The following is an 18,371-nucleotide window of genomic DNA, read 5'->3' on the forward strand; positions in this document are numbered from 1 at the left end:
CAAAGCTTAATTCTGAATGAATGAGTTCTAGCAGTATAACATATCAGGAGCAAAGAGCAAATGTGGGTTTAATCAGTCACAATTCTTAATAAAAGCAAAGAGCCAACATGGATTCTTATGCCCTTTCGGTGCCCACCTGGCAGCCGCCTCCTCGTGCCAGCCTTCCCTGGGAAGCCTCAGAGCCTGGCTGGGCAGGGGGCTCTTGTGCCAGGCCCTCCCCAGGAGGGGAGCCGGGAGAGGCTAACGGCTTCTGCACGGAGAACAAACCGCTTGCAGGCGTTTAAATTTAAATCAAGTTTTTTTTAAAATGGAAATAGCTGGCCTTGCATAATAGTCCTCCGGGAAAGGGGGGGAGGAAGCTGGAGGAAAAGAGCGGCTAGAGGGCGCTCTGGCCTCCGACTCGCTGGCCGGTGACGTCATGGCGCCGTGCCAGAACCCTCCCGGAAGAAGGGCGGAGGGGATGCCAGGCTCCTCCTGGGGAAAGGGGGCGGGGCCAGTGGGAGAGAACGCGGGCGAGGGGCGGGGCGTTTCTCTCCCGCCCCGCCCCCTCGGTCCCGCGAGTCAGCCGGACAGGCGAGGTTGAGATCTGGAGGAAGGGAGTCGGGGGGGGGACCCTGGAGGTCATCTAGTCCAGCCCCGCCCTTGGCCTTCGGCGGGGAGGGGGCGCCCGGGCTCCTTCCCCACAGCCCCGCCGGACAGGAGTTCCCTTACGGGCTGCCTTGGCGGTTCAGCTGGACCGCTTGACCGAAGAGCCGCCTTGAAACCCGCACCGATCACTGAACCGACGTAGCGCACAAAGCACAGCCGCCGAGAGGAGCCGACACGGGGCGGGGGTCCCGGGGTGCCGCTGCGCGGGAGGGGAGCCTCTGCCCGGCCCGTGGTGGGGAGGGGGCTGTGCGGGCGGAGAGGCCGACAGGGGGGCCGCCAAAGGGCCCAGCCTGCGGGGAGGACTGGGGCTGCGAGGGCTGCCGTCGGACGGGGTCGAAGGCTCCGGGGCCGTCGAGGGCGAAGAAGTGCGGCTTTCTGGCTCCCAAGCGGCGGCGGCAGAGTCCGGGGCGAGGAGCCCGATGCTGGGCGCGCCCACTCCGGGTCCCGCTGACCTCCGCAAAGGGCCCAGGAGCCGCGGGGGCCGAGCTCGTATCCCCTTCAGGCCGCCTTCGGAAGCGGTGCGGGTCCACGACCGGCCGGGGGGCTTCTGCGGGCTCGGAGCCTGTCTGGGGGGTGGATGGGCGGGGGGCGAACTCCCGGGGCTCCGCTCTGACTCTCGCGACGGCGGGGCGCGCTGGCTCCTGCGTCCTGCGCGGAGGGCGTAAGAGAAAGCGGCCCCGCGGTGAGTTGGAGGTCGCTGTGCGCCCCGGGCCGGGCAGAGACGCTGCTGCCTTGTGGGAAGACGGCGGGGGCGGTGACTCGGGTCCAGGGAGAGGTCGTGGAAGATATTGGACGGGGGGTGCGTGGAACTCCCTGCCACGAGGCTGCAACACCCTTTCGTGGATGCGCTGCTGGTCAGGAGGTATAGCCCTCCCCCCCCCGCACCCCCTCACCTCCTGCCCTCCGCTCCGTCCGTCTTCCTGGAGGAGACATGGAAAGGGGCCGCCGTACTTGGGATCTCCTGCTCCCTCCGGGGTGGCGGTGGGCGACCAACCTCCTGGTGGTCTCCCTGACCAGGTTCCCATCTGGGGAGTTGGCCTTCCTGGAGGGTGGTATGAGCCCTAAAGAGTCTTTGTCCCACGGGGTGGGGGGGCGCCAGAGGGCCCGAGGGGGGGCTCCTGCTCACGAAAAGGGAGGTGCCAGTTAAAGGACCCTCCTGTTTCCCTTCTGGTCCTGCCTGGGCGTCTCACCCAGGGCTGCCCAACTTTGGCCCCATTCAGGCTTCTGGGCTTCAAACTCTGGCTGGGGAATTCTGGGAGTTGAAGTCCACAACAACGTAGCCAGGGTTGGACACCCTTGGTCCAAAAGAAGGGAGATTAACCTTTAATTAGAAGCCACTAAAAAAACGCCAGTGAAACCAGCTCTTCTAGGGGAAATGAGTCTCCTTTGAGCTTGTGCTTCTCTGGGCCCACCGTTGAGGTGTCTGTGTGGGAGTGGAAACAGGCTGGGGCATGCCCTGCTGGGTCTCTGGAAGGGCCCCTGCAGTCCCTGGATGCACCCCTGGGACCCTCCCTCCCTGCGTGCCCTCAAAGGGGCCCTCCCCACCCCAGAAATCTGGCAGGAAACTGCTAGGGTCCCTGTTGCTCTCCTGCAGGCTTGCAAAAATGTTGGAGGGCCTTTGGGGCACCGGAGAGGAAGAGGAGGAGGAGGAGGAGGAGGTGACAGGAGCTCCCTCAGCCCAGACAGGGGACCCACCTCCCGCAGGAAGGGATCCGGTGGGGCAGAGTGTGGGTGCTGGTGAGTGGGGCTTGGGGGGAAGCTGGGTGACCTGGGAGCACTCTGGGGCTGGGGGGCTCCTGGGTTCTCCATTAGGCTGGAGCTCACACGGGCACTGATCGAGGGGAGGGCAAGGAAATGGGCACAGGCCATAATGGGGGGCTTGGCAAGGCCCACGGGGTCTCTGCTCATGCCCAGGCAGAGTGCCAGGGCCAAGGAAGGACCATCCTCTGCTGAGCCTTCCCCAAAAGGCCTCATTGTGGTCCTGCCTTCTGCACCACCCAGCTTCCTCTCCCCCCCCAAGGGAAAACCAGATCAGCCACAGCAGGGGAGGGGGGCAAGGAGGGGGCGCCCTGCCCACCTTCCTGCCTGAGGTGCCAGGAGCCAGCCCTGCTGCAGTGGGCAGCCTCCCGCCCGAGGTCCTTTGCAGGCTTCAGGCTGAGCAAGTGGGCTGGAGGGAGCTGAGGCGGATCCAAGAAGCCAGGTTTGGGGGTACAGCACGAGCCCCCCCCAGTGGGCACCTCACAAAGAGCCCCTTCGGCTTCACTGCTATCCCCAGCAGCCCCTGGTGCTTCCTCTGCCTGGAACGTTCTCTCCAGCTTGGTCTACGTCGCAGGACCGTTGTTTGGGGAGTGCAAAGATGGGCCGCAGTGATGAGGGGAGGGCCCTGTGTGCCACGCGTGTCTGCCTATGTCGGGGAGAGCAAGGGACCGTGAGCGGGCAAGCTGTAACCTGCCCTCTGCTGCCCCTTTCCTGGAAGGTCTGTGGGGCTGACCACCAGCCTCCCCCTGCAGTCTCAGACATGGGGTGGGGTGGGGGGGAAACGGCAGGCAGCCCTTCCTGTCTCCCACTCCCCAGCCTGACCTGGGTCTGCTTGGCACTTCAGGCTGCCGGACGCTCTGCCACCCGTCCTTCCAGGCCTTCTACTCGGCCATCTTGGGCTGCTCCCGGCACCCCCCTTCGGAAGGCCCAGCAGGGGAAGCAGGTGAGTGGCGGGAAGGGGGAGACTCTGGGGAGGGGCAGCTGGGTGGGGTCCTCCTGCTGCAATTGGGGAGGGGGAGGTTTGGCCTGGTGGAGGCAGGGGAGATGGCACAGGTCTCTCCACTGCGGGAGGAGCAGTCGGCCCATTGCAGTTGGCAGGGTGGGACCTCCGCTCCCTTGGGCTCTCAGTAGAGGAAGGGAGGGGGCTTTCCTCTGCTAGGGAGGGGCAGGGGTCCCAGAGCCTCCCCCCTCCCCACCTAAGGCCAGGCTTTGCAGACTGGGCCACTCGAAGGTGGATGGACTTCAACTCCCAGCATTCCCCAGCCAGCCTGTGGAAGAGGCCTCCCCATTCCCCGGTCTCCCAATAGGCCCAGCTTGAAACCCCCTCTGAGATGATCCCCCCCACCCCCTTTCTTTCCAAGGACCCCCACCCTTCCTGGACTGCAGCAGTTTCTTCTACATGGACCCCAGCCAGCCCCCCGGATCCCGGATCTACAACCGGCTCTCCTGCTGTTCTCTGGAAGTAGGTCCCACGGAGGAGGAAGAGGAGGGGGGGGCTGAGAAGGGGACAGCCAACAGGGCCAAGGAAGGCACCAATTGCTGGGGAGGGGGCTTTGCAAAGAACCCCCCCTGGGGGGGAGGTAGCACTGAGCCCACCACCGCAGCTCTGCTGTGTGATGGGGCTGCCTGGCCCGAAGGAAGGGCTGTGGGGCAGCTCTCCCCTGCTTTTCTCCCTCCAGGTCCTCCACCGGCTGCCTCTGGACACCCCGGCCCCCATCATGGCCCCCCGGGAGACCCCTCCCACTCCCGGCCTCGGCACCAGGAGACGCTGGCTCTCCAGCCAAGAGCTGAAAGCCGTCTCTGCCCTCCTAGAACTGCCGGCAGCAGCAGCACAAGCTGGACCCCAGGCTGACAGGGGGGCCGAGCAGGGGGGCCCTTAAGAGCCCCTGGGACGGACGGACACACACCCACACACACTTTCTGCGTTGTGTCCTTTCTTACTGTCCAACGGTTGCAACTTTTAAGACTTGTGGGCTTCAACTCCCAGAATTCCCCAGCCGGCTCTTCCCCCGTCCCCCACTTTGCTGAAGTCAAGATATATTATGTCGACCGCATTCCCACTGTCCATTAAGAAGGTCAAAAATGGGATAAACGCTCCGGCTACATTGGTTCTCCCCTCATCCATGCTGAATTCTGGTCAACCTTTGCTGCTGGGGGATGCTGGGAGTTGAAGTCCACAAATCTTAAAAGGGGCCACGGTCTGTTTTGGGGAACCGAACCGCCCCCTGGGCTTCACGGACAGTTAAATAAAGTTAAAAGTTCCCTCCTTCCAGGTCTTTGCTCTTCTCCCAGGAGAGATTCGGCCCGGACTGACTATGGCCTGGCCAACTCATGGGGCTGGGCCTCCCTCCCCACTATTGGGGGGTGGGGTGGGGTTGAGGGCTTACAGGGGGCCCTGGAGAGGACACACATCCCATTCTGGGCCAAGTTGCAGCTCTAGTCGTCCCCCCGCCATCCCAAGAGAGTTTTGTCGGGGCCTCTCTCCCACTTTCTCCTCACCCTCATCCCCTCTGGCCCCACTGGAAATTCAAGAGCATTTAACCAGGGCTGTCCAAACTTGGTGGCTGGGGAATTCTGGGAGTTGAAGTCCCCAAGTCTTAAAAGTTCCCAAGTTTGGACAGCCCTGATTTAAAACTTTGGGAACCCCACAAGCGCCTGGAAATTGGAGCATGGGGGAGGAGGGCAGGCCGTGGGTCCCTGAACAGCCCCCCAAAGTCCCCCCCCTGGAGCTGCTCCCCTTGAAAGCAAGATTGGGGTGGGTTACCAGCTGGGGACCCTTGATGAACTAAATCACGGCTTCTCCCTTCTGCCCCACGGATTCGGGGGCCCCTCCCCTGCTTGCTGGAGGCCCAGGGGCCACACCCATCCCGCTGCTGCCGAGGGTGGGCGAGGGGTGGGGGAGAAAAGCTCCGTGGGGCCAGCGGTGTCTCGGGGGGTCTCTTTATTCCATTATGTCCCTCTGCGGCTCCTCCGTCTCCTCTCCAGGCGGCGAAGGTGGTGCCAGGTCTTCGCCATCACGGCATCCAACAGGTGCAGCGCGTCAATCAAGGCGGCTTCCTCTGGGTCGACGCACCGGGCTGCCTCCTCCTCCTCCTTCCCTGGGTTCTGAGGAGGAAGAAGAGGCTGGGGCTGAGGAAGGAGCAGGGCCCCCTGCCTGGCCTTTCCCCCAGGGACGCCTGACAGCAGTCTTTCTCAACCTTGGCCAACTTGAAGTCCACCGGACTTCAAGCTGGCCAAGGTTGAGAAAGACTGCCTTATGGTCTTCCAGGCCACCCTGAGAATTTGGGGAGGGGGTGGCAGGGTGCCACGTACTTCACGCGCCTTCATCATGGCTTGATGGGACCCTTTTAACTGGGCCGAAGCAGCCAGGAGGGTCTCAAGAGTTGGGCAGAGAGAGAGAGAGAAATGCAGAAGAGGTTGAGAGAGGATCCTTGTGGCTGGGAGTTCCACCGGCCGGTTTTGCTTTGAGGGCTGCAAGAGCTGAAGAGGCGGGAGGTTTGCGGGAGGGGGGGAGCCTCTTCTTGGGGGCCTGAGCTGAACCTCCCCCCTTTCTCGGTTGCATGGGGAGGGGGGGGGCTCCTGCCCCTGCGGCAGTGGTGGTCTAAATCTTTTTACTACCAGATCTGTGGGCGGGGCTTGGCAGAGGTCATGTGACTGGCTGGGCAGGGCTATGTAGTCATGTAACGGGGGGGGGGGATCAAAATACAGACTTTTAACAATGCCCTGCTGGAGCAGGGTTGGGCTAGATGACCTCCAGGTGCATTCCAGCCCTGGATTATCCTCTGAAGCTGCATCTAATGCCAGATTTGTAGTCCTTCCTTCCTCTCCTTTTTCCCTCCCTCCCTCCTTTCTTTCTCCTTTCTTTCCCTTTCTTCTTTCTTTCTTTCCCTCTGTTTCTCTCTCTCTTTCTCAGTGGCCCCGTACTGCCCGTTTTGGCCTAAGGCTTAAGGGAAGCTTGCTGGGAGCAAAAACAGACCCCACCCCACCCCGGTTTTGGTTGTGCGATGGGTGATCGTCGGAACTTCCCCCCCCCCTTTTTTAAAGTATTTTTTACTACCGGATCGGCTGAACCGGCCGGAATCAGCATAGCAATAGCAATAGCAGTTAGACTTATATCCCGCTTCCTAGGGCTTTCAGGCCTCTCTAAGCGGTTTACAGAGAGTCAGCATATTGCCCCCAGCAACAATCCGGGTCCTCATTTTACCCACCTCGGAAGGATGGAAGGCTGAGTCAACCTTGAGCCTGGTGGGATTTGAACCACTGAACTGCAGATAGCAGTCAGCTGAAGTGGCCTGCAGTACTGCACCCTAACCACTGCGCCACCTCGGCTCTGAAGCATCCCTTCACCCCTGCCTCGCTGGGGGTCTCTGTGCAGGAGAGAGCAGGGCAAGTGAAAGGGGGCGGCTAGGGAGCCCCCAGCCCAGCTGGAGACCCTGCCCAGGACTCCTAGGCCAAGGGATGGGTGCCGTGGGAGTTGGGGGGGGGCGCTCCTCCTCCACCCCCCCCTCCCAGGAGGGCCTTACCTGCTGGGCCCGGAACATCTGTTGGAGGACGAGGCCGACGGAGGAGATGGCGATGACCCCCAGCATGCTGATGATCAGCCAGTAGGCGTACCAGAGAAGCCCCTGGCTATTGAGGGCAAAGCCCCCGGGCACCTGGGAGGGGTCCAGGCTCTTCCCAAAGGGGGCCTCCAGACCCCCGTAGTACCAGCCGGGCCGCTGCGACCAGCCGAGGCGCCAGAGAGTGCAGTTCATGAGGAGCCCCACAGCCCAGCCTGCCGCTCGCCCCATGGGTGCCCACGCACAGAGACTCCGGCCGCCGTCCTCAGCCTCCTTCCGGAACCCCCGGGGGGGGGGTTGCCAGGCAACGAGGGCGGTGGGCCCTCCGTCTCCCGCGGCCCCTGGCCTCTGTCCCTCCCACCTGGCCTTCAAGGGCCTAGTGACTGGGGGGAACTCGATCCCCATTCTCCGCTAAAGCAGGGGTCTCCAACCTTGGCCACTATAAGCCTGGAGGACTTCAACTCCCAGAATCCCCCAGCCAGCGAATGCTGGGGAATTCCAGGAGTTGAAGTCCTCCAGGCTTAAAGTGGCCACGGTTGGAGACCCCAGATTGCCCTCGACTCACCACCACAAATGAGCCTAAAAGTGTGTTGCTAAGCGAGACAGTCGCTAAGCGAGTTCGGCCTGATTTTAGGACCTTCCTTGCCACAGTTGTTAAGCGGATCCCTGCAGTTGTTGAATTGGTCACACGGCTGTTAACTGAGTCCAGCTTTTTCCCCCACGGACTCTGCTTGTCGGAACGGATTGCGTGATTCCCCCACCCCCACCCACCCCCTGGGCCTTTGCAGCCGTCATAAGTGTGAGTTCGGTGGCTAAGCACGCAAATTGTAATTCCATGACTGCAGGGATGCGGCAACAGCCAGTAAGTATGAAAACTGGCCATAAGTATTTTTTTGTTTTTTTTACAATGTCACTAAGGGAATAGTCGTAAGTTGAGGACTGCCTTTCTGGAATCAGGTGGGGCATTTTCCTGTGTGAATTCCAGGCACACACACACACACACCCACACTGTAGGGTAGTTTTGGGGATGGGGGGGGCGGGGAATGGGCCCAGCTGGATGAGGGAAAGGGGCGAATCTGCTCGGTGCTTGGAAAAGCCTGGCCAGGGACCCCTCCCCTAGGAGAGGAGGCTGGGGAGCTTGGCTGCTCTTGTGGCCCCTGGACAAAGGGGGTCCACGCAGGCCCTTCTCTCTTCCCTCTAGGGGACTCATCCAAAGGGTGGGCACCATAATAGGCTGCGGTGCCCGTGCAGAGTCCCAAGAAGCCCCACACAGCTGCCCTCAGGGGGGCAGGCGGATGTGGGCACAGCAGCCCTCTGACAGACCCCCGGCCTTTGCAAGAGACGGAAGCCCCCCCCCCCATGCACACCACTCCCACTCCTCCAATTTCTTTTGACTGCAGCCGTGAGCCAAAAGGGGGAACTCCAGATAATCCCACTGACTGCCACATCCTTTTGTAAAGTGATGCTCTACTTTGGGGAGGGGCCACAGTGGGGCGTTAGCATCTCACAGTGCGATTCTGCCACACCCTCAGGGTGGGGGGGGGTGGGGGAGACAACGAGAGCCAATGGTCCTTTTCCTTCCATACTTAAAAAGGTCTTTATTTCGAAGCCCAGAAAGCAGGCACAGAAAGGAGCAGGGTTTCTTTGGCCAGCCCAGACAACGGGGGTCTGGGCGAGGGGGGGGGGAGGAGGCTGCACCCCCACCCCAAAGAGGCCGGTGGGGCCAGGCCTGTGCAAAATGCAGCAGCAGCAAAAGGGAGGGGAGGAGGCAACCAGCCTTGCATGTGAAGGCTAGTCAGGAGGAATGCAGCTGGCATTTGGGGAGGGGGACAGGAGGTTACGAGGGTGGGGGAGGGGGGGTCCCAAGGCACAAAGCCACAAATCCTTTCCCTCATTCCCAGCCAGAAGGGCTTTAGGGCCGTCCCCCCCCCTCTTTGCGCACCCCGAAACCCAGGGCCAGGCACGCCCCCCTCCCCCAGTCCATCTTTGGTGTACAGGAGGCACAGGAACAGCATGGCAGGAGTCCTCTGGGGGGGGGGGGGGCTTCAGGCCTCCCCCGCCCCCAACCTGCCATGGGCGCAGGGCTGGGAGGGGGAGCAACGATGGTGTCCAGCCGCAGAGGGAGAGGAGGGGGAGGCCGTCCCATGTTGAACTGCCTTGCAGCTCCCGGCAGAAGGTCAGAGTTCTAGGAGCAAGAAAGAGGGATGAAGATGATGATATTATTGTTGTTGTTGTTGTTGTTAATGCATTTTATTTTATTTTTAGATTTATGGGTCACCCATCTCTCTATGAAGTGAATCTGGGCAGCTTATGCAATGGCCATGAATACTGATATAAAATCATTAAAAACAACAAATCCTTGGACAATTATTGAATAAAGTTAAAACAGAACAACTAACCCCTTGGCTCAGAAAGGCTCGGACTCCCAGCACAGATGCCCCCCTCGGAGACCCTCCCCATAAGAGGTGGACAAGACTGGATGCCCGAGACCCCCAAGGATGGCCCAGCAACACCCCCCCCCCACAATTCCAGAGAGCAGCGTTTCGAGGGGGGAAACAGGAATTGTGTCAGGATCTCCCTTGCTGCCCCCCTCTCTGTTCAATTGATAGAAGTATGAGGGGGGGGCAATGTGGATTGCAGCAGCCCCCCAATACATACACAGAATGGCCCCCAGCTCAGAATGAGGGCCCCCCCCCAGGAGGGCGGAGGACATGCAGCTGCCTGGGGTCCCCCTCTCTGCTTGGCACAGCTGCCCCACCAGCCCAGCCTCTGGAAGGAGCCCCCCCCCACCCTACCCTCCGCCTATCCCCAGCTGTTTCCTAACAGCTGGACAGGCTGGTTGATGCCCCTCCTAAAACAGCTGCCCTCAACTCCCCCCCCCCCAGCCTAAGAAAGCCTCTTCTGCTCGGAGGGCAACTTCAGAAGGCAGCAGCTGCCCCCCCCCCCCCCCCATCCAGAAGGCCAACCAGGGGACGAGGCTGCAGAAAGAGGTCTGGCTCCCTCGGGGCAACCATGGCTGGTCTAGGAGGGGCTTCCCCCCAGATGGCTGGGGGGTCTCACAAAGTGCCAAACCCAGAGAAGAGCGTTGGCTCCCCGGAGAATTGAATCCAGGCCAAATTATCAGATGCTGCCGGTCACCAGTTACAGCCCAAATCCCCCCCACCTTACCTGGAGGCCCCTTGGGGCTTGGCTCCGGCGCTGGCAGCTCCCCCAGGCGCTGGAAGTTAATGCTGGCGTAGCTGTGGGGCGTCCCCGCCTGGCAGGGGCCGGTAGACGGGCGCAGAGGGAGGGTCAGGTCCAGGTCGATGTAGTTCAGCCCGCTCTCCCTCGGGTCCGGGCCCAGTGGGGAGGCGTCCCCCTCGGCTGCGCACGGGCAACCCGCAAACGGTGGCAGTGGCAGCAGCTTGGCGGAGCTATCGGGGGCTGGCACCTGGCTGGCGTCTGCCGGCGTCCCTCGGAGCGACAGGTTGACGTAGTTGGCTCCCGAGCACGAGGCGGCTACCTTGGCACCTCCGGGCGGGTCAGCAAACAGGCTGAGGGGGTAGCGGGCAGCCTCTTCCAGGCTCTCCGAGCTGGTTGAGGAGGAGCAGGAGAGGCGCCGGGGGCCAGCGGGGGGCCAGGGGGCTCTGCGGCCACGCCTGAAGGAGTGTGGTGGGGAGAAGACGGGAGGGGGGCTCGGGAGGGGCAGCAGCAAGGGCTCCGAGGGGACGTCTGGGGCTGCCTGCCCAGCCGGAGACATGTTCACGTACTCCCCGGCGGGAGACTTGCTCTCCCTGCCCCCCGGAGCCCACTGGCCCATCCTGTCCGGGGAGCAGCTCCTGCTGGGGGACATCAGCATGTAGCCCCCGCTTTCCCGGGGCGGAGAGACGCTGCTGGGCGTCATGGGGACGTAGTCCTGCTCCTCGGGGCCCAGGGCCACCCCTGGCAGCATGGCCATGTACCCGGGCTCTGCGCCGTGGAGGTTCAGTCCCTCGGGATAGCTGGCCGAAACGGCGGCAGGGTTGGCGCTCCGCCTGCGACGCAGGAGGCCAGGGGTCCCCTTGCCCAGCAGCAGCGGAGGCAGAGATGCCCGCTTGCTGGCCAGGCCTTCCGAGGGCCACTTGGGCAGGCCGGCCCCGCCGAGGGAGGCCCGCTGGCCCATACTGATGTAGTCTAGCTCCCCCTCCACCACCATGGCGCTCAGGGGGTCGGGCGTGCTGGGGGGCCGCAGCTCCCCTGGGCTGGAGCCGCCTTCGTCGGACGACATGGCACTGTAGTCGCTCAAGGAGTCCGGCTTCCTGGCCGCTGGCTTCTTTGGCCCCGGGGACGTGGGGCTCCACCCCAAAGAGGGCGTCCCACCACCCTCGGGGCGGCTCCTCCAAGGGAAGGCGCCTTGGCCGGGAGGAGGGTTGCTGTGGGGCTGACGGCGGGCAGGCACCAGGATGGGGGTGGAAGGCAGCGCCTGTCCCCTGCCGGGCCCCCGGAAGTCCTCGCTGAGGGCCTTCATGGCGTCCAGGATGGTCTCGTGCATGTTCTGGGCCACCACCAGGTCCTCCACCTGCATCCAGAGCTCCCCGGGCCCCGTGGCCGCCGAGCGGCCCACCTCCATGAAGAAGTAGTTCTCCGAGTGGCCGCAGCGCCGGATGTTGAGCAGCTGCAGCACCACGGCGGCCTCGTCCGAGTTCAGCCTCACCAAGCTGACCGTCTTCTCGGTCAGGCACAGCAGGTAGACGCCGGCCAGGTTCCGGGAGTGGCCCAGGCCCCTCGGGCGCAGGCTGACCTGCCAGACCTCCTTGAAGGCTGCCTCCCGGTCCCCCTCCGAGGGGGCTGTTCCTAGGAGGAGCAAAGGCTTGCATGAGAGGGGGCCCCACAGCGGGCAGACAGGGGGAGGGGGCCGGGAAGACAGGGGGGTCCCTCTTAGGCTGTGGGGGATGAACACCCCACGGGCAACCCATCTGGAGGAGGCACCGCGAGGGAGACTGGCAAAGGGAGAGAAGCAGGCGCCCCTCCCCCATCCGTGAAGGGGAGAAGCATCGCGGGGGGAGGGGCGGTTGCCAGGGAGACCCCCGGGGCTGGCAAGCGTCCCAGCTGGTTCTGGGAAGCGCCAGGGCAGGGGGGAGCCGCAAGGGGGCCCGCGGGGGCCCTGGGGAGAAGGGGCAGCCCTGCCCTTCCCTCCCCTCCCAGAAGGGAACCCTGTGTACTGGGCCTGTGCGCACATGTGCAAGACACACACACACACACACACACACACACACACAGCAGAGGTGGCACAGCAGCAGGAGTGGGTGGACGGCTGCTGCCCAGGGAGAGCCAAGGCGGAAGCTGCGGCCAGCAGCAGCCCAGCCTCGCCTGGAGCAAAGTCCACCCCCCCCCACGGCTGCTCCTCCCCACGGCCGCTGACGGCCAGCACCTGGGCCTCGGCCACGGAAGCGGTGCCAGTTCCCCCTGGAGCACGCTGGGCCTCAGTGACGGTGCATGGCGGCAGCCGTTCGGGCACCCAGCCCACTCCCCCAGAGGACTGCAAGGGACCTTTGCTCCCCAGGCCCCACGCGCGGAGCGTCTCCCCCAAGCGGCTGCACCGCGACTGGCCAGCCCTACGCCCAGGAAGCCAAGGGGGGGGGCAAGGGGGGGACAGGGCAGCCTTTGCTAGTCTTCCCCAAATGGGATCCCAGTGTGTTCAACACCCCCACGGATGGGCTTTGGGCTCTCCTGAGGGTGGGGGACCCCAGCCGACAACCGGATGCCCCACACACCCAGGGGAGGGGCAGACAATGGTCCAGAGGTGGGGAGACTGCTGGGAGGCTCCCCTGAATTATAAGCACTCTTGGGGGGGGGGTTGGCCTAGGATGTGGGGGGGAGATGCTGGCACTCCAGAGGTATTCACCCTGGAGGGGCAGCACTGAGGCCGGCCGGATGGTCTGGAGGGCTCCCCTTGGGGAGGAAGGGCCGGGAGGGAGGCCCAGTAAAGCCAGCAGCCTGGTGGGGAATGATGGGCTCTGGGGTCCCCCGTATCCGTAGCCCAACAGCCCTGGTGTTATGGTTCCCCACATGCACTCCAGCCATGCAGCAGCCACCAGTATCCGGGGGGGGGGTGCTCCAAGGGCCACCAGAGGGGCCAGGAATGGGGCAGCAGTGAGGGGAAATGCTCACAACCAGCTGAAGATGGGGGGAGCATCCTGGCCTTGAGCACACGCCCCCCCCCTCCCACAGATCCCCCACCGATCACTTGCTTCAAGTGGCTGCCACGGAGTCTTAACGGGTCCGGCTGTCTCTGAGGCTCCCCCACAAGGCCCCTCGTCCCCGGTTGGCATGGGCTGACGGGTGCCGCACCCCTCGGCCTCCCCCAGAAGGCAGCCCTGGCTCTTCCACGGGCTGCCCAGGGACTCCCCACTGGCCCCACACTCACCCTTTCCATGCAGCTCCACCATGGCCAGGTACCAGGCCTGCTGCTGCTCGGCGCTCTCGGCGGCCACGCCAAAGGTGCCCTCGCGCCCACAGAGGACGATCAGGTGCTGGTGCCGGGCGTCGGCCCGCTTGTTGATGGTCAGCATGCCCTCCAGGGGGAGGGTCTTCTTGGGGCGCGAGCAGAGGCCCCCCGCCCGGAATTTCTTCTCGTTCTCATAATACTCCAGCCGGGGGGGCCCTCGCTCCCCGCCACAGCGCAGCACGAAGTAGCGTCGGCGGCGGGATTTCTGCTTGCGCAGGTAGCCGCACAGGCGGACGTCGGCCAAGAGGGGGGGGTCGTTCCCAGGGTCCATGGTGTGGGGGCCAAGCGGAGGGTGGAGGTGGGGGGGCTGCCACTCTGCATCCCTCTTGGGCGGAGCGGAGTTGAGGGGCAGGCAGGAAAGGACCCTTCTGCCCAGATACCGGCCCCGAGGACCACCTGCGGCTGCCCCATGCACCAAGGGGAGGGGGCTCGGCTCTCCTCTGCCGCAGAAGAGCCAGGCAAATCCGCTTCCTGGGCCGCTGAGATGCTGAAGAGGCCCCTGTTCAGCCCCCTGGTCGTCTCAGGCCAAGGGATCCTTTCAGAAGTTAATTGGGGGGGGGGGGGCGGGGGGAGCTTGCTTGGGAAAGTCCAGAAAATTATTCCCCTTCCTCACCCTCCCAAAAACCCTCAGCAGAGTTCAAAAAAACAGAAAAAAAGAAGCAAAGGCCCCTCACCACCAGGAAGGCTGGGGGGATCCCCCCCCCCCCCAGATCCTCTAACAAGGCCCCATCCGTGCCTCCGGCTTGCAGGGACCCGTCCTGGCTGGCTCCGGGGTCTGCTGGCTTTGCAAGAAGTTGGGATTTAATAAAAGTCACATGCCGAGCGGAGGAGGAGGAGGAGGAGAGGAGGGAGAAGGGCAGAGGAATAAAATGTCAGCTTTTGCCAGTTTGGGAAACTTGGCGGCTCTTCTGTGCCTTCGGCTCCAGGGTCCCCTTCGCCTTCGGGAGCTGCGCGGAGGAGCAAAATCCCTGCTTGTCCCGGCGCGGGACCCCTGGGGAAAGAGAAGGGCGGGAGGGGAAACCGGGTCAGGTGCGGCGTCTGGCCATACCTGGCCGCGCATTTCACGGAAGTCATCGGCAAAAAGCAGGAGGGGGAAAGAAAAGGGTGGCGGCGTCACAAGGCAGCCCCCCCCCCCGGGCCCCGAGCAGGACTTGGGCAGAGTCAGCGGCGGCGGCGGCGGTTCCCTGGCACCAGGGGCCCCGCTGGGCATCGCTCGCCTTTCGCAGCCCCCTCCGTCTGTTTCCAGGCCCTTCCTCAAAAAAAGGGGGGGGGAAGAACGGAGCCCCCTTTTCTTTCCCCGAATAAATCAGGCAGCCCAGCCAGCCGGTCGGGAGGAGGAGCGCAGCGCAGCGGCGCAGAAACCCGACTCCGACCTTCCCCAGCGGTTTTGCGGGCCCCCCAAAGTGGCCGCGGAGGAGGTGGAGGCGCCGTCGGGGGGCGCGCAGAAGCCCCCTCTGGCTGCGATGGGAGGGGGGGGGGTCCCAAGCGTGCTTCTTCAAGAGCCCGCCGGGCGAGGGGAGGGGGCGCTCGGAGTGGCAGGCGGGCACGGCCCTCCCTCTCCCCCCCCCGACTCACCCGCAGGCCAAACCTCCGCGGGCCTCGGAGCCGTCTGGTGCCAAGCCCGTCCCCCGCCCCGTCCCGCCGAGGGCGACGGACCCAGCGGCCTCGTAGACCCCCACTCCGGCCGCCCGGGGGGCTCGACGGCCCTGCGCGCCCGGCGGCTCCAGCAGCGGAGGGTCCCGGGCGCGCGCGGGGCTGCGGGAGGCGGAGGGCCGACCCGCCCTGCTCCCCCCGGGCCGACTTTATACACAGCGCTGCCGCATCCCGGGCGGGCCGCCGCCACCGCCGCGGTCCTAGCGCCCCCGGCCTGGCGCCCTCCCCGGGACGCGAGTGGCCGCCCCACCTCTCGGCCCGGCTGCAGGTCAGGAGAGGCGCGAGGCGTGGCCCAGGTCCGGCCGACCCCCGGAACCCCCCCCACTCCACCGCACGCCTGGTGCTGGGCGCGCCGGGGGAGCCCAACTGCCTGCCTGGCCCCCCGACGCGCCCCCTGCCCGGCTGGGGGGCTCCGGAGTAGCCGCGAGCATCCCTAAGCAGTGGCGGGGGCGCTCCGAAGGGCGGCTTGGACGAGGCGCTTCAGAGGTACCGACACGGATTAACCGAGCTGGAAGGGGTCTTGGAGGTCATCTAGTCCAACCCGCCGCCCTCCTCTGACCGAACCCTCCCACGAGACTCCTGCAACGGAGGGGAAGCCTTTCTCGGGGCCTCCCGAGACTTGGGACGGCGAGTCCGGCCCCACAAGGGAAGCCGCTTGGCGACCCTCGACGACCCTCGCAAGCCCGGCCGTGCCGCACCGGGGACCGCCAGGCGCCTCGGCACCAACGGCTCGGCTGCCCGGATTGGAGGGGCTCCGCTTGAGCAGTTTGCAGAGCCACGGGATATTGGGGGGGGGGGGGGTAAGAAGCCAGAAAGGACGACGGGCGCCCCCCCTCCCCGTGGCAGGACCGTCCCCAGCGCAGCCCCCGCCGGGGCCCCTCCTTGCCCCACAGACGCCCACCGACTCGTCCCGCCGTGGAAACGGGGCGCGGGGGGGGGGCGGGAAAGGGGTCGCCTGGCTGTGCTTTGGGCCACCCGGAGGGCCGCGGGGCTTTTGGATTTCCCCCTCCCGGGCTTAATGGGGACCAGGAGGCGCCGCAGCCCGGGCCGCGTGGGCGTGTGTGTGAGTGTGTGTGTGGCTGTGGCGTGTCTGTCGGAGCCGCGCTTGGGCGTTTCCGCTGCCGGCCAATCAGCGGCGGCCCCGGTTCTCCGGCCAGCTGAAGCCAAGGGCCGACCAATCAGGAGCGGCCTCTCTCGACCCCTCCCTCCCCCCCCCGGGAAGCCCAGCAGCTTCTCTCGGCTGGGAGAGTGGCTGCTTCGATGGCAGAACACCAACCCCGCGGGGTAGGCCTCTGGCCGGCTCCCCCTCCCCCCCCAGGGAGCTTCCCTGCCTGGGGATGCGCTTCCCTGCCTTCCGTGTTCCCGAGAGAGGTTGGGTGGGTCGGGAAAGGCTTTCAATCCATCCAGGAGAGCCGGAAGGGACCCCCGGAGGTCTTCTAGCCCAACCCCCTGCTCAAGCAGGAGACGGGCCTGGCTGTGCGGCCTCTTCTTTTGTTTGGAAGGCTGGACCAGATCCTTCCAACAAACAGCCTCGGCTTCCTGACCGAGCTAACCAGATAGGATTATGCATTGATGGCAACCAACGTAAGTCTGGGTGACTCACAACAATGAAAAAAATCATAGTATCCAAGGGAAGAGGAAAGTCACAGGGGCCCTGGGAAGGCGGGTCTCCGGGGCCTCAGCCCAGGCCCCCTGAAGGCCAGCCGGAGGTCGGGGTGACATCCAAGGCCTCCCTTGCCCTCCCACCAGTCTGAAGGGGGGCAGGGGGTGCCAGCCTAGGAAGCTGGAGGTAGGCAGGAGAATCTGGGCATCCCTCTTCGGGAGGCAGCTTCCCGGCAGGCCCGGATGAGCTGAGCAGCAGCTGATGGTTGTGTTGTTGTGGTGTGGTGTGATTGTTGCCGCTGGCAGGGAGAGGAGGGCCGCTTCCTGGGAAGGGGGAGCCCAGCCAGCCTGCAGGGAGGCCGTGTTTCCCGACAGCCATGGAGGAGGATGGCATCTGTGGCTGGGAGCTGCCACAGGGCACCGTGGCCAGATGCCCCCCCCCTTGTGGGAATGCCGGTAAGAAACCCTGCAGGCGCCCCCCCTTGCCCCCCACCCGCAGCCCAGCCACTGCAGTTCCCTGTTCCCCCCCCCAAGTCATGGGATGCCCCCCCCAGCTGCAGTCAAGGTGGTTTCCCTCTGCGAAAGGAAGGGGGGGGGGCGAAAGAGGCTTTGATGGGGCCAATCAGGGGAAATAATTGAGGGAGGGTCCCTCCTCGCCTTCTGCAGCTGGGAGGGGTGGACGGGGCAGGCTGCCCTCACCTTCACCAACCACCCAGAGTAGGAAAGGCCAAGGGCAGAAGGGTCGTATTTACAGCAAACAGTGGCCCCCGATAAGGAAGGCCTCTCTGCACGGGGGCTGCCCCCTCCCAGCCATGCCCCTGACCCCCCCCCCTTCCCCGTCAGCCCAGACCCTACCAACACAACGCTCCCAGGCTGAGCCAGGTTGGAAAAATCTCCTTTCGCCTTGCAGAGTGGGGGCAGTGGATGGGGAAGGGGCTCGGGACCCCTCTCACCCCAGGGCTCCTTTGGGGGAGGGGGCCTCAGCCCCCTAGGAAGGGCGAAAGAGCTGTGGGCTCTCAGGGCAGCCATGCTCTTCAACGGCTGCCCTCAGCAGTGGGGGGCTGGCCCCTCCTGGGAGGCAGAGGAGCTGGGGAAGGGGAGGCGGGGTGGGGGGGAGCTGCAGAGGAACACGGAGGCAGGGGTTTATGGATCCTCTCCACGGGCATTGTGGCTTGGAACAGGAAGTGCCACCTTCTTCTTCCATGTGCCACCAGCCTTCTCCCTACCGTGGGCCTCTCCTCCAGCTGTGGCCCTGCGGAGTGTCACAAGGGGACCAATGCGCAACCCTCTTCATATCGAGCACCCGGTACTCATTGCCACAGGGCGGGAGGCTCAAGGCGTTCTGTGCCCCAGCAGACGCCACCCCCGGGCCGCTCCCTTGGGCGCTGCCCCACCTGCCGTGGGCCTGGAGCGGCTTCAGACGGCTCAGCCTCCCTAAGCTGTAAACCAGGGTTAGGGAGCCACGGCTCCGGAGGGCCCACCATGCCGTGTCAGGCAAGGTCATCATCACAAACGTGGATACGAGCTTTCTCGAACCTGGTTAAGCGCCAACCCAGTTTCCTCTGCAGGTTCTGACGGAGGAATTGAGCCCCCTTGGGATGCCAACCCTGCGTGGAGCACCGTCTGCCCAAGGCAAGCGGGCACAACGTCCTTCAGCCCTCCCCTCCCGGGAGGAGCCCACCCTC

General features: G+C 64.6%; 2 protein-coding genes across 3 annotated transcripts; one reads left to right on the forward strand and one right to left on the reverse strand.

Moving 5' to 3' along the window:
- The first annotated feature begins 1,206 nt into the window (after positions 1 to 1,206).
- On the forward strand, positions 1,207 to 6,169 carry SAP25 (Sin3A associated protein 25). 2 transcript variants are annotated; one of them, XM_032237418.1, is made up of 5 exons: positions 1,207 to 1,510; positions 2,243 to 2,385; positions 3,251 to 3,349; positions 3,768 to 3,868; positions 4,086 to 6,169. In XM_032237418.1, exons 2-5 carry the CDS (start codon positions 2,253 to 2,255, stop codon positions 4,284 to 4,286), a joined length of 534 nt encoding a protein of 177 aa, XP_032093309.1. In that variant the 5' UTR covers positions 1,207 to 1,510; positions 2,243 to 2,252; the 3' UTR covers positions 4,287 to 6,169. The 2 variants fall into 2 exon arrangements, with proteins under 2 accessions (XP_032093309.1, XP_032093308.1); XM_032237417.1 differs by lacking the exon at positions 1,207 to 1,510 and having other exon boundaries at positions 1,781 to 2,385.
- A 2,368-nt stretch (positions 6,170 to 8,537) lies between these two features.
- LOC116522107 (insulin receptor substrate 1-like) lies at positions 8,538 to 15,507 on the reverse strand. Its single transcript, XM_032236747.1, has 4 exons — positions 15,007 to 15,507; positions 13,351 to 14,422; positions 10,134 to 11,777; positions 8,538 to 9,150 (listed from the first exon to the last, which is right to left on the reverse strand). Exons 2-4 carry the CDS (start codon positions 13,700 to 13,702, stop codon positions 9,143 to 9,145), a joined length of 2,004 nt encoding a protein of 667 aa, XP_032092638.1. The 5' UTR covers positions 13,703 to 14,422; positions 15,007 to 15,507; the 3' UTR covers positions 8,538 to 9,142.
- Between the last annotated feature and the right edge of the window lie 2,864 nt (positions 15,508 to 18,371).

Source organism: Thamnophis elegans, chromosome Z (assembly GCF_009769535.1).
Source record: "Thamnophis elegans isolate rThaEle1 chromosome Z, rThaEle1.pri, whole genome shotgun sequence".
NCBI classification, from domain to species: Eukaryota; Metazoa; Chordata; class Lepidosauria; order Squamata; family Colubridae; genus Thamnophis; species Thamnophis elegans.

What these genes read in the sequence shown, in the direction of transcription:
- SAP25 (XM_032237417.1), top strand. Translation starts at nt 2,100, where the DNA reads ATGCCCTGCTGGGTCTCTGGAAGGGCCCCTGCAGTCCCTGGATGCACC. An exon ending in AGGCCCAGCAGGGGAAGCAG is followed by an intron (nt 3,350 to 3,767) that starts GTGAGTGGCGGG and finishes TTTCTTTCCAAG; the next exon opens with GACCCCCACCCTTCCTGGAC. An exon ending in TCTCCTGCTGTTCTCTGGAA is followed by an intron (nt 3,869 to 4,085) that starts GTAGGTCCCACG and finishes TTCTCCCTCCAG; the next exon opens with GTCCTCCACCGGCTGCCTCT.
- LOC116522107 (XM_032236747.1), bottom strand. Translation starts at nt 13,702, where the DNA reads ATGGACCCTGGGAACGACCCCCCCCTCTTGGCCGACGTCCGCCTGTGC. An exon ending in GGTGGAGCTGCATGGAAAGG is followed by an intron (nt 11,778 to 13,350) that starts GTGAGTGTGGGG and finishes TGCTCCTCCTAG; the next exon opens with GAACAGCCCCCTCGGAGGGG.